This window comes from Mchenga conophoros, linkage group LG18 (assembly GCF_057382185.1).
Source record: "Mchenga conophoros isolate Kocher_MC1m ecotype Shallow Benthic linkage group LG18, M_conophoros_male_GT1.1, whole genome shotgun sequence".
Taxonomy (NCBI): Eukaryota; Metazoa; Chordata; class Actinopteri; order Cichliformes; family Cichlidae; genus Mchenga; species Mchenga conophoros.
Genome location: NC_140543.1, coordinates 28,289,451 through 28,302,426, shown reverse-complemented (window position 1 = coordinate 28,302,426; position 12,976 = coordinate 28,289,451). Strand labels below are relative to the sequence as shown.

General features: G+C 43.0%; 3 protein-coding genes across 3 annotated transcripts in view; all 3 read left to right on the top strand.

The window, feature by feature from the left end:
* LOC146554073 (uncharacterized) overlaps positions 1-10,718 on the top strand; it is a 33,520-nt gene extending 22,802 nt beyond the window's left edge. The window contains exons 7-11 of the mRNA XM_085255191.1: positions 547-637; positions 715-849; positions 1,006-1,083; positions 1,265-1,346; positions 9,654-10,718. Coding sequence (XP_085111317.1) covers positions 547-637; positions 715-849; positions 1,006-1,083; positions 1,265-1,346; positions 9,654-9,747 — 480 coding nt within the window. The 3' untranslated portion in view covers positions 9,748-10,718. The remainder of the gene's footprint in view (positions 1-546; positions 638-714; positions 850-1,005; positions 1,084-1,264; positions 1,347-9,653) is intronic.
* On the top strand, positions 1,509-5,745 carry LOC146554075 (uncharacterized). The gene is made up of 2 exons (XM_085255184.1): positions 1,509-1,641; positions 2,176-5,745. The coding sequence occupies exon 2, from the start codon at positions 2,445-2,447 to the stop codon at positions 5,100-5,102; it is 2,658 nt and encodes an 885-aa protein (XP_085111310.1). The 5' UTR covers positions 1,509-1,641; positions 2,176-2,444; the 3' UTR covers positions 5,103-5,745.
* LOC146554074 (uncharacterized) lies at positions 5,847-9,668 on the top strand. The gene is made up of 2 exons (XM_085255185.1): positions 5,847-8,988; positions 9,523-9,668. The coding sequence occupies exon 1, from the start codon at positions 5,847-5,849 to the stop codon at positions 7,692-7,694; it is 1,848 nt and encodes a 615-aa protein (XP_085111311.1). The 3' UTR covers positions 7,695-8,988; positions 9,523-9,668.
* Positions 10,719-12,976: the final 2,258 nt, after the last annotated feature.

The window sequence follows — 12,976 nt, the reverse complement described above, 5'->3', positions numbered from 1 at the left end:
TCCCGTCAGCTCTGATTTCTCCCAGCTGTGTTGCCCTCCTGTCCCTCATCCCCTGATTACTGGTGTGTGTATTTAAGCCCTGTGTGTTCTCCTGCCTGTTGCCGGTTCGTCTGTGTTACTTCGTGTCAGTCTGTGGTCCACGGTGTCCTGTCCCTCGTCTGTGTCTCTCTGCCTCTCACCCCATTCTGGTATAAAAAGTCGACACACACATGTAATGGCCGTATTTAACCAAAGAGAGGTGCAGCCTGCACTGATGAGATGTTGAGGTACCATTAACATCAGTTAGTTAGTCCTGCTGCACACTGAGACATGCACACAACCCTGTCTCCAGAACTGTAAAGACAAGGACACAGCAAACATGCAGTCACATTGTCTGCTAAACCAGCCTAGCTAAATAGATTTTAAGCAATATTTAGTGTGGACAGGCTAACTCAATGTAAGACAGTGTTCGTTGATTAAGTTATACACAGTTTACATAGAGTTACCATAAACAACCTCTTCTTCTTGTGTTGTGTTTCATAGTAGTAAAGGTATTTTTTTCCGTAGGTGGCCAAGATGTTGATAAAAGTAAAACACAGAGAGACAAAGAAATATGCAAAATTGGAAGAAGTCAGCTTCACAGATTTTGTGAGAGCAGGTAAGTTATGGTTTGTACTAAGTCATTAAAGAAGAAATGATAATGTTGTTATTAACTAAGTGATGATTTTACTTCAGTGCAGCAGAAGTTTCTCATACCAGAAAATGCAGCACTGAAAGTCACGGATGAGCAGGGTATAGAGGTGGATGAGGATATCTTTCCTGAACTTGCAGCAGTCAAAGAGGTGTGTTTTGTCATCTATACAGCTGAAGGTAAGTAAATATATGCTCTGATAGATTTTGAAGGATTTGATTTGTACAGTTACTCTTAAATAAACATTTTTAATTTGTCTAATATCCTGTGGTAACAATCACAAAATGCTGTTTTCATGGCTCAACAGTAAGTTGGATTTATCACATGCATTTCAGACATCCTGGAAACACAATCATCCAAGAAGCTGCGTGACTGCTCAGACCTAACACACTATGTGACACTCACACCTTGTGGTATGTAAATTGTATATTACCATAATAAAATACAAAATAACCATCTGTTCTCCTGGGAGAAAGTATAATTTAATCAAACCGTGCAATTTACTGGCCCTGTGTGCATAAATGGTATCTTTGTTGTGTTGTGTTTTTGATTGTATATACCTTGTATTCTAATATTTTTATTTGTCACCCTCAGATTTGACTGTCCTGAAGCAACATGTGGAAGAGCCCTCCTCTCCAAGTCTAACAGATACATTGTCTGTCTCAACCACTGTCGCGCTGACCTAGTAGGTGTGGCTGTTATTCCTCTTTTCCTCCTCCTGCCCTCTACCTGTTCGGTGCTGCTGCTTACCCATGGCCGCTGATTAGACCTTGGGTGCAATCAACAACTAAGCACGGCCTGGTGTGCGCCGCCCTGCCAGGTGAGCCACATTAGAGCAATCAAGGGTGGGCGTGCCGAGTAAACCTTTAAATGCATGCAGCAGTCATTTGACCCGGGTGCAACATACTGAGAGGACGGCAAACAAAGCACCTTTCCACTGTGAGGAAGACTTTGAACAAGACAGGCTATCGGTAAGCTCTTAAGTTCACATTTTGCTTTTGCAGATGTATCTGGGACTATGGAAGCTCAGTTGTGCAAATGTTTTACGCTTAGGGAAATAGTTGCTGCATTTAAGTTTAATTATATTGACAAAAAATGAATGTTTAAGTTTGAATAAATTGTTTGTGCAGTTAGTGTTCCCACATATTTATGTTAATTAATATTAAAAAATAGTTACCCCAAATCCTTGGGTGGATTGTAAAACTAGTGAATAAATGTTTGGTTTTGATTTAAAGAAAATAATTCTTTGTAAAGAAAATCCTTAGTTAAAGTCTATTAAAATGTTTGTGAACGCTAAAATGTATACTTTAAAATACAATTGTTTATAAAAAAGTGTTAAATGCAAAGAAGACACATTGTGTATATTTATTTAAGAACCACAGTTAAATTAACACAGTTAATTACATGGTAAATGGCTTTACTGAAGTGTATTTTGTTATTTCATCTGTCTTCTGTGTAATTTATCTGAATGGTTAATGAAATGTTCTTTATTTTTGTGTTGAAAGGTTTTTTACCTGCTGCTACCTACCAGCTATCAAACTAGTTGGTCTAAATAAAGTTGAGTGAAATTCAAAGTCTGGTCTTTTTCAAGTGTGGACACCTCACAGTCAGAGGAACACTTGACAGTAAAAAACCGGCCTGGCCAGTAGAGAAACCGGCCTTGACCAGTGAAGACTCCACAAAAGCTCACCACAAAGACGGAGAAGACTCCACCTGGGGGCCTGGAGGAAATTGCACACCGTTTGCCTGTCCAATCAATAACCGAGAAAACAGCATGGCTGAGTCCAAGTCACTCGAAGAGCTGAAAATAGAGCGAACCACTGCAAAGAGACTGTTTTCCAGACTCACCAACCATATAATAAGGACCCACATGGATATGTCTGTAGAGGAGCTGCAGGATTCCTTCAAGAGACTCACAGTAGAGGGCTCCAAAGTGATTGACGCGAACGAGGAGCTTGAGGCCGCCTACATCACGCAGTGTGAAGCAGAGGGCACACCGGAGCTGATGGGCCAACAGAGAGCAGACGTCGAAAAAACGGAGAAAGAATGTGAGCAGAAGTTGAAGGAGGTGAAGCACCTGATCAGAGAGACACTGTGGACATCATATGGTGAAAAAGAACTGACCCTTGCTCTAAAATCAGCAGAAATGGCGTGTGAGAACGTCACATCCACTCAGCCTGATACACCGCTGGAGGCATATGATTTTATGCTCCACCATCTAGAAGAACTGGTGAAGAAAGCTAAGCAGGCACATCAGACATGGAACCGCTGGGCTCCACCTGCTGAGAGGCGAGATTGTGATCGTCGACTGATGGAGCTCCAAACCTGCCTTCCAAAGCTGGTGTCAGGGAAGGCCGCTGTTATCAAAGCAGAGAGAATTAAAAGAGATGCCGACCAAGCAGTTGTCACAGTCCGCAACGCAGCCTCGGTCGCAGCCATAAAATTGAAAGCCACAGCTTTACCAAAGTTCACCGGCAGCCAGCGTGAGTTCTACAGATGGCGGAAGGAATGGGAGGCTCTGCAAAAGCAAGGTGAACCAACCGGGTCCGTGGAAGTGAAGAAATTCCAACTTCTTGATAGCCTCGATGATAAAGTGGCCAAAGATCTGCGCCTGTCCACATACACCTCAGCCGATGAGATCTTCAGAGTCCTCGAGAACCGCTATGGAAATCAAGCCACCATCGCCATTGAAATCATTGAGGAGCTTCAAGCTATCCCTCCTGTCCGTAGCAACCAGCCTAGAAGAATTATAGAGCTTATCCACGCAGTTGAAAAGGCCCTCTATGATTTGAGTGAGCTGGATGAAGCAAATGCCATAAAGAACCTCTTAGTAATAAAGTCTATTGAAAGCAAGCTGCCTGAGTCCCTAAAGAAAGACTGGCTTACCCACGCTGCTGATCCAAAGAATGCTGTGACTCATCAGAACCGGTTTGACAAGCTGCTCGCATACCTCCAATCTCAAGAGTCCATCTACGAGCAGTTAGACCAGCTGAGAGACATCGACCCTGCCAAGGAGAGAATAAAGTTCCCAGTAAAGTACGCCCGTACCAAGTCAGTTAAATCTAGTACTGATCCAGCAGGCTGCATCATCTGTGGGGACCCGAAGCACAAGAGAAAGCTCTACATCTGCAGGCGGTTCAGAACCAATGCAAAGTTACAGGAGAAAAAAGATGCAGTGCGGCAACTTGGAGCCTGCAAGAGATGCCTCGAGATCCACGATGAACCCTGCAGAAAGACTACTTACCTGTGTGGAAAACCAGAGTGCAAAGACCAGCATCATTACCTTCTTTGTCCCTTGCCACGACCCTTATCACAAAGGCCCAAGTCTGGTCCGGCGAGAGCTGAGGGGAGGAGGTATACAGAGGTTCAAGAAGAGTTCATCTCTAAACTATCGCCAGAGCTAGCGCAGGAGTGTCGGAAAGCTTTCTGCAACGTCTCATCACGAGCCTTCAACTCCATGGAAGCAGAGAGAGGTCTACTGGAGGAGACTGGTCTAAAAGAGTACCCTGTGATCCTGATGCTCCTTGACGTCATCGCCAATGATGGGCAGAGAATTGGGACACTAATTGATCTAGCATCTGACACAAACTACATAACCCATAAAGCCGCAAGTAAGCTCAACCTTCGCAGTGAAGACGTCATGCTTGTCATCCAGGGTATCGGAGGTATGAAGGTGTCTGTGGCAACCAAGCGCTACCTTCTCAAGATCCGTGTCAACACCTCAAAAGGAACTTTAAAGCCTCACCAGTTAGTCTGCTATGGTCTTGACAAGATTGCTGAAGTGGAAAGACATGTTCCACCTCAGAAGCTACAAAAGATCTTCCCTGACATCCCTCTCCAAGACCTCATCAGACCCAGAGAGATCCAGCTTCTAATCAGCCATAAAGAAGGCCAGCTGGTGCCCCAAAAGATCCGTTCCATCGGTGACCTGGTTCTCTGGGACGGTCCACTTGGCAAAACAATCGGGGGCACGCATCCAGACCTCTTTGAGGAAGTCACTTTGATGGCCCACACCTCCAAAACTCACTTCGCAAGATCAATGAGAGCTGCTGCACTCAAGTACCAAGAGTTCACTAAAGACCTAGCTTCCTGTCAGCACCCTGATCACCCTGAGACTCTATCCACCACAGCTACCAGCAGCAGAGACTTTCTGAAGTGGTGGAGGTGGGAAAGCATCGGAGCCGCTTGCCAGCCGAGATGTGGAGGGTGTCGTTGTGGGAGCTGCCAGCCAGGGGGTAAAGAAATGACGCTTGCAGAAGAGAGGGAGATGGAGATCGTGAGGAATGGCCTGACTTACTCAACTGGAGATGCCCACAACAGTGAACCGCATTGGCATGCTAAATACCCATGGGTAGAAGATCCAGCAACCTTGCCAAATAACAGGAAAGCAGTAGAAGCAACATTCATCAGAACCGAGATGAAGCTATTGTGACCAGGAGATATTTTATTTTGTATTCTTATGATCACAGTTATAATCAGAAGTATCAATCATTAATCATTTACCATTGTTGAACCAGTTGACAGAATAATCTTTGAACCATATCTAGGTTAACATTAATCTACACAGATTATCAGTACTCTAATCAGTCTATTGTTGTTCTGTACTATTCATGTTATTTGCTTAAAGCTGTTTCACAGTTCTGTAATCACTCAGAAGCCTGTGGGGCCTGCTGGACCCTGCCTTGGTTCTATGTTCAGTTCTGCACGTACACAGGCCTTGAAAGTACATGCACGCTCTTATACAACACATGAATGTGTACACACACCCTTAGTAAGAATAGGAGGGTTGTCTGAGGACAGTTTTCTGACAGATATACTTTCACAAAAGGCACGAATGTAATACACACTTGTTTTCTCTAACAACTAGCAGTTGATGTCCATATTAGGTAAACTCTCTGAACAGGCCCAAAACTGTTATCATTTCCAGTAAGGTCTGACTGTGTTACGTCATCATGGGATCATGGGTTATATAAGGATGGGGAGCGGTCCACTCTTTGGAGATCTGTGGCTGTACGCTTGTCTTCCCATGCTTCTGTCTTAGAAGTGTGCAATAAAATCACTATGTTTGTCACCTACACGGACTCGGCTGTTTTTCCTTCTTACCCAAACCGAACCAGACGTAACACTATCTAAAGAACCTGAATGGAAGAAGGCCTATGCTGCACAAGTTCATGAGATGGTAAACCGCAGAGCTGCAGTGAAGCTGTCCAAAGAAGTCCTGCAGAGTTGGACTGGGCCAGTATGGTATATAAGCCACCTCATCGCGCCAAATCCACACTCTGTCTCTACCCCAGTGAGGTTGGTGTGGAACAGCAGCCAGAAGTACAGAGGCCTCAGCCTGAATGACATCCTCATCAAAGGTCCTGATGTCCTGAACCCGATAAGAGCTGTCCTGCTGAGGTTCCGAGCTGGTGTCTACGCCGCCCTTGGTGACGTCCGCAAGATGTACAACTCCGTCTGGCTGGAAGATCGAGAAGTCCACTTGCACAGATTCTTGTGGCGTGACACAGAAGATGCAGACATAGAAGACTATGCCATAACAAGAGTCAACATTGGAGACAAACCTGCTGGTTGCATAGCCCAAGTCGCCATGAGAGAAACTGCAAACCTACCTTCATTCAGTCACTTCACAGAGGAGAAACGTGTGCTGGAAGAAGATGCTTATGTCGATGACATCCTGACATCACACAATGACCTCGACCATTTGAGACGCCTAACAGCCAACATCGAGCACATCCTGAGAGCTGGAGGATTCTACATGAAGCCTTGGGTCTACTCCAGTCAAAGTGGGAGGGAGGAGTCAAAGACAGAGTTGCCTCGATCAGAGCCAAAGACTATGATCCTGCCAAACCAGCTGACGGAAGATGACAACAAAGCCCTTGGCCTTGGCTACACCATCAATGATGACAAGCTTCATGTCATGGTCGCAGTGAACTTCTCAAAGAAAAGGAGGAAAATGCGCCTTGGTCAAGACCTGCTCAGAGAAGAAGTCAGAGCGCAAACACCTGATCCACTCACCAGGCGAGAACTGCTAAGCCAAGTCTCCGGTGCAATCCAGCATGAGAGCTACGGTTTCCAGACCTTCTTCGCAAACCGCGTTGGTGAAATCCAGAGTAGCACTGATGTCCAAGATTGGTGGTGGATTCCTGGGTCAGCAAACATTGCAGACATTCTCACCAGAGGGGCCAGTCCGAATGCCCTAACCGAGGACTCCGAGTGGCAGTCGGGTCCAAAGTTTCTCCAACTTCCTGAAGATGAGTGGCTGAAGAAATCCGCCGGAAAAGTCGCTGCCCAAGCTCGAGAAACGGTCACAAAGCTACAGAAAAAGACTTTTGTTGCGGTCCTTACCAGAATGCACATCAAGGCGGCTCAGGACTCAGCACACGTAGAGTCGAGAAGACCACGAGGAGTAGCAACCCAACAGCTAATCGACGAAAGGCGATTCAGCAACCTGAGAAGGCTGATTGGGACCGTGGCGTGGGTCTGGAGGGTTGCCAAAAAGTTCATGAGATCAAAGACCAGAGACCAAGAAAAGTGGGAGGTAGTACCATCTTCGGGTGTCCTCACAGTCTGCGAGAGACAAGATGCTTTTCGAGACCTTTGCCTAGCAGCACAAGAGGGCGTCAACTTCCCAAGCACCACAACAGACAGACTAGTCGTTTACAGAGACCAAACAAGTGGAGTTCTAGTTTGTGGTGGCAGAATCCAAACCTTCAAAAAAGACCGCAAAGCCGTTCCCCTTCTACCATTCCAAGCCTGGCTATCCACCCTCCTTGCCAGAGAAGCACACAGCGAGGGACATGGCGGAGTGGCAGAGACCTTACTGCGGATGAGAATGAAGGCTTGGGTTGTCAGAGGAAGAATTATTGCCCAAAAGGTCGTTGACCAGTGCATCATCTGCAAGAAGGCAAAGGCAAAAACCTGTAAGCAAGTAATGGGAGACTTACCTGAAGAGGTCAAATCCTGCTGCACCATTCGAATTCACATCTGTCGACCTGTTTGGACCCTATCATGTGAGGGATGATGTCAAGAGAAGAGTGACCATGAAAGTTTGGGGAGTTGTGTTTTGCTGTATGGCAAGCCGAGCCATTCATGTCGAACTAGCGAGCACACTATCAACAGAGAGCTTCCTGCTTGCCTACCAGAGGTTCACTTCTGTCCGAGGCCATCCCCGGAAAATCTGGTCAGATCCTGGCACAAACTTTGTCGGCGCCAAACCTGTCTTGGAAGAAATGTATGCTTACCTGAGACGACAAAACAAGGAGTCGCTTGAAGAATACTCTGCCAAAAATGAGACCATCTGGGCATGGAAGATTCTTCCCGCTGACTCACCTCACCGAAATGGGGCCGCCGAAGCTGCTGTCAGAGTTATCAAGAGAGCCCTCCATACTCTCGGCAATACAGAGGCTCTTACCTTTAGTGAGTTTCTGACAGCACTCCAGCTAGCCGCCAACCTTGCAAATGAGAGACCCATTGATGCCAGAATTCAGAGCCGAGAAGATCGCATTGACTACATCACGCCGAATAATCTGTTGCTTGGTCGAGCCACACAAAGTGGGGACTTCAAAACTGTCGACTTCACAAATTATCCTTTCAAAAGGCTGAAGGAAATACAAACCATAGTCAACAACTTCTGGAGGTCCTGGAGCCAACTCGCTGGACCAAACCTGTTCATCCGCAGTAAATGGCATACTGCAGAGAGAAACATTGCTGTTGGAGACATAGTTTGGCTCTGCGACCAAAATGCCCTTAGAGGGCAGTTCAGACTCGCAAAAGTCATCAGCGTGAATCCTGATTCTAAAGGGATCGTTCGAGATGTGCATGTGAGGGTCACTCCAAGTTCCAGCATTGCGATCAAGAGTCCAAAACCTGCTACCACAAGTCCTGAGCTGGGCACCACCTTACATCGGGACATCCGGCGTCTTGTGGTCCTTTTACCGGTGGAAGATCAAGCGAGGGACCAGCCCACCTGAGTGCGATCTTTCCAGACAGTGCTGAGCAAAGATCGAGTGGGAGGTGTCGCGCTGACCTAGTAGGTGTGGCTGTTATTCCTCTTTTCCTCCTCCTGCCCTCTACCTGTTCGGTGCTGCTGCTTACCCATGGCCGCTGATTAGACCTTGGGTGCAATCAACAACTAAGCACGGCCTGGTGTGCGCCGCCCTGCCAGGTGAGCCACATTAGAGCAATCAAGGGTGGGCGTGCCGAGTAAACCTTTAAATGCATGCAGCAGTCATTTGACCCGGGTGCAACATACTGAGAGGACGGCAAACAAAGCACCTTTCCACTGTGAGGAAGACTTTGAACAAGACAGGCTATCGGTAAGCTCTTAAGTTCACATTTTGCTTTTGCAGATGTATCTGGGACTATGGAAGCTCAGTTGTGCAAATGTTTTACGCTTAGGGAAATAGTTGCTGCATTTAAGTTTAATTATATTGACAAAAAATGAATGTTTAAGTTTGAATAAATTGTTTGTGCAGTTAGTGTTCCCACATATTTATGTTAATTAATATTAAAAAATAGTTACCCCAAATCCTTGGGTGGATTGTAAAACTAGTGAATAAATGTTTGGTTTTGATTTAAAGAAAATAATTCTTTGTAAAGAAAATCCTTAGTTAAAGTCTATTAAAATGTTTGTGAACGCTAAAATGTATACTTTAAAATACAATTGTTTATAAAAAAGTGTTAAATGCAAAGAAGACACATTGTGTATATTTATTTAAGAACCACAGTTAAATTAACACAGTTAATTACATGGTAAATGGCTTTACTGAAGTGTATTTTGTTATTTCATCTGTCTTCTGTGTAATTTATCTGAATGGTTAATGAAATGTTCTTTATTTTTGTGTTGAAAGGTTTTTTACCTGCTGCTACCTACCAGCTATCAAACTAGTTGGTCTAAATAAAGTTGAGTGAAATTCAAAGTCTGGTCTTTTTCAAGTGTGGACACCTCACAGTCAGAGGAACACTTGACAACCACCAGCAGTCAGAGCAGTGACACAAGTGATGCCGGACTTCAAATGGTTCAGCCTCTATTGGACAGCATACATGAAAGAAATGTAGATACAGTACTTAATTGACTTATACTTGACTCTTTAGTTGCCATTACTTGAAAAAGCTTAAACACGAAGATAAAACAGATTAGAGAAAAATAATTTAATATAGTATTTCATGTAGTTTGCTCTGCAACTGTAGTGTGTAATAAGACTTGCTCTCTCTCTCTCGCTCTCTCTCTGTTTTTGTTATGCATGTTAACCATGAAACGTGTTTCCATGATCAGTGTCCTGCTTTTCAGGTAAATGAAACCATTTTTAAGAAGATACTGGTCCTAGAAAGGGAGAAAGTAAGACATTTCAAACGTTTTGATGCCCAAATGGCATATGGGTGTGATTCACAATTTTATGTTCTGTGAGAGAGTTGCATTACTTAATTTGTTGGCTTGATGGAGACTTTACAGAGTCTTCCTCACGTTAACACTGCATTACAAGAAGTGCTTATTCTGTAGTCATTTTTTTCCTTTAATTCTGTTTTTTTTTTCTTTTCGCCCAATGTTAGGCCTTTCTGACCTCAACTGTTTAGCTGCTAATAATGGTGGATATTATGGTATTACAGTACTGTTACACAGAATGTATGTTAATCCATGCAGCATTCATATTTGAATATGTTATTTTTGATAAATAAAATCCATACATTCATAATAATCACTATTGTGTTTTTGTAGTAATTTGCACCAAAAACCTAAAACTTTTTTCAATTGATGAGTAACACTACAAAAGAGTTAATATCAAACTTAACTCTAGTTATGAGTTAAATTTTACTCTATATGGTAGTAGAAATTTCACTCCGTGAGAGTTTAGTTTTAACTCCTATAAAGAGTTGAAAAATCAACTCCCGGAAAAGAGTTACTCTAACTCTGCACTAGAGTTCATTCGATGGTCACGCATGTACACTCAAATGTAGTTAATCTGAACTCCCTGAGAGTTTATTCCAAAGACCAGAATTTGCTGTGTGATAAATAACAGTGAGACATTCCAAATACATGCAGTCACACATGTGCTTCAAATACAGTCACGAACTAACAAGTCATCATCCAATTTCACCTGTGATCTTGTGTCACCATTGCTCTCTGAGCTCTGTGTTGGTTCTTCTGTCACCTGACAAATAGGACATACATGACAATAAGAATAAAATGTGGAGCTGCTTCAGCGTTTCTGTCAATTTGTGCAGATCTTGACTCATCAGTAATGTTTGTAGGGTGAGTGCATTTTTAAATAAAAATTGTGCAAACTGCACTACAAGGTGGAACATTTGCAAAATCATGACAACCTCATGATATTTTGTCTCAAAAATTAACCCTATGAATATGTCAGTGCCACTAGGATGAAATTATTGTGTCACCAACATTTTAACTAAAATGATCCATGTAGCAAACAAAAACTGTTATATCACCTTTGGGCTTTTGGAGCCTTGACCTGACTTTTAAAAAATAATTGGAAAAAAAAGCACTATGCTGCTAAAAAAAAGTAGATATTTGCAAAATTCTGCCTAAATATGTATTTTAGCAGGTTAATGTGTGTGGCGGGGCGTCGTCTGCAGCGCCGCTGCAGGGGAGGCGGACGCACCTGAGCGGGACCCGCAATTATGCCTCGCTGCCTTAATGTCTGTGCTCTCTCTGCTGTTGTGTTGTCGGGCTGTAAGCCGGCTGTATGCGTACAGCAACCGTGTGTGAAAAGCGGTCAATAAAGAGATGCTGAAAAGCATGTTCATGCAAACATCGTCGGGTCTGCCGTGATATATTTACAAGGGGACTTCTGGTCCCGAATCTCTGCGCACAGCGTCTGCAAATCGGGGCTGTACGAAGTCACTTTCATCTTTACGCAGGACTGTAAGCTGTCATCTGTGAAGTGTGAGTGGTGTTTGTTTTTAACATAGTTCACAGTGGAGAATGGCTGCTGACATAATGTGGATCCGAAGATCCCTAATTGGCCTATCTGTGGTTGAAAGTCTCGATAAATGCACGGCGTTTGGTGGATATACTGTGAGTTTTGAGGGATGAAAAAATAATAAGATATAATTTTATATTTCAAAATCACAATAATCTTCCAATTTAGAACTACAAGTTGAAAAAAGAAGTAAACACAAATAAAATACACTTCAGCTAAATACTTCTAATTTATTTTCCCAAACCACTCGGAGCCGCAAAATAAAGACTAAAGAGCCGCATGCGACTCCGGAGCCACGGGTTGCCAACCCCTGGTATAGTCTCACACTGCCAGCTACTGTTCTTTTATATTTTTTACTGCAAGGTCTTATTGTGTTCCACACAGGTTAAAAATGTGTATTAGTAACATTAAATAAAGAAACAGACACTTATGTTTGATTATCAGTGACTTCTGTTTTCCCCATTGAACTAATGCTCTTGTTTATTTGTTTTCTGCATATTAATATTAATTACAACACATTTGACAGATTTTATTGTAATCCTTCTATCATTGATTTAGTTTTCACTTTGTCAATAAGGTATTCCTTACATGGATTTTGTTGCTGAGTTATGTTTACATGCTGAGCTGAACTTGAAGTAAAGATATAATTGATAGAGGATTTTTATTATTATGTTTCCAATTTTATTGATCTGTTGAAACCAACCAAACTTGAGGACAAAATGATCAGTAATAATTTAATAAATAATCTTGGACTGACTATGAAGAAATTTGTCTTTTTGTTTTAGAGGGACAAAGGTGAAGAAGTGGTGTTTTACTACTGTACTTTATGACACTTTACTCATTTTTGTTGTTTCCAACTGATGGCGCTCTGCTCTGTGTTTCACTTCAACTGTTCACATGCCAAATTTTCACTGCATTTCGAGCTTCAAACTATATAAATACAGTTCGTTTGTATGTAACTTTAAGTTTACATATACAAATAGAAATAGAAAAAGAAATGGAAATGGAAATTGTTTATTGTCATCAATTTTTAGATCCAATGACATTGAGTGAAAAGGAGTTGCATTGAAAGTATGCCCACCTGTAACGAAGTATACGTACTGGAAGCGATTGTGGCATTTTTCTAGTTATTTAAGGCCATTTTGGCCATTCTAAGAGGCTGAGAGGTAGCACTGGCTGCTGCCAGCGTTTTCAGTTTGTGGTTGTTATATTCAGGTCTGGTCCTTTACATTAATTTTGTAATCGTTTCTAAAATTGCTGCAGTGTCATATCACTTGCACAACCATCATTTTTATGGGTTTGTTGTCATTGGTGTTGTTATACACATTTTTATTTTAAAGGTGCAGTCTGTCATAGATTAGTGTGT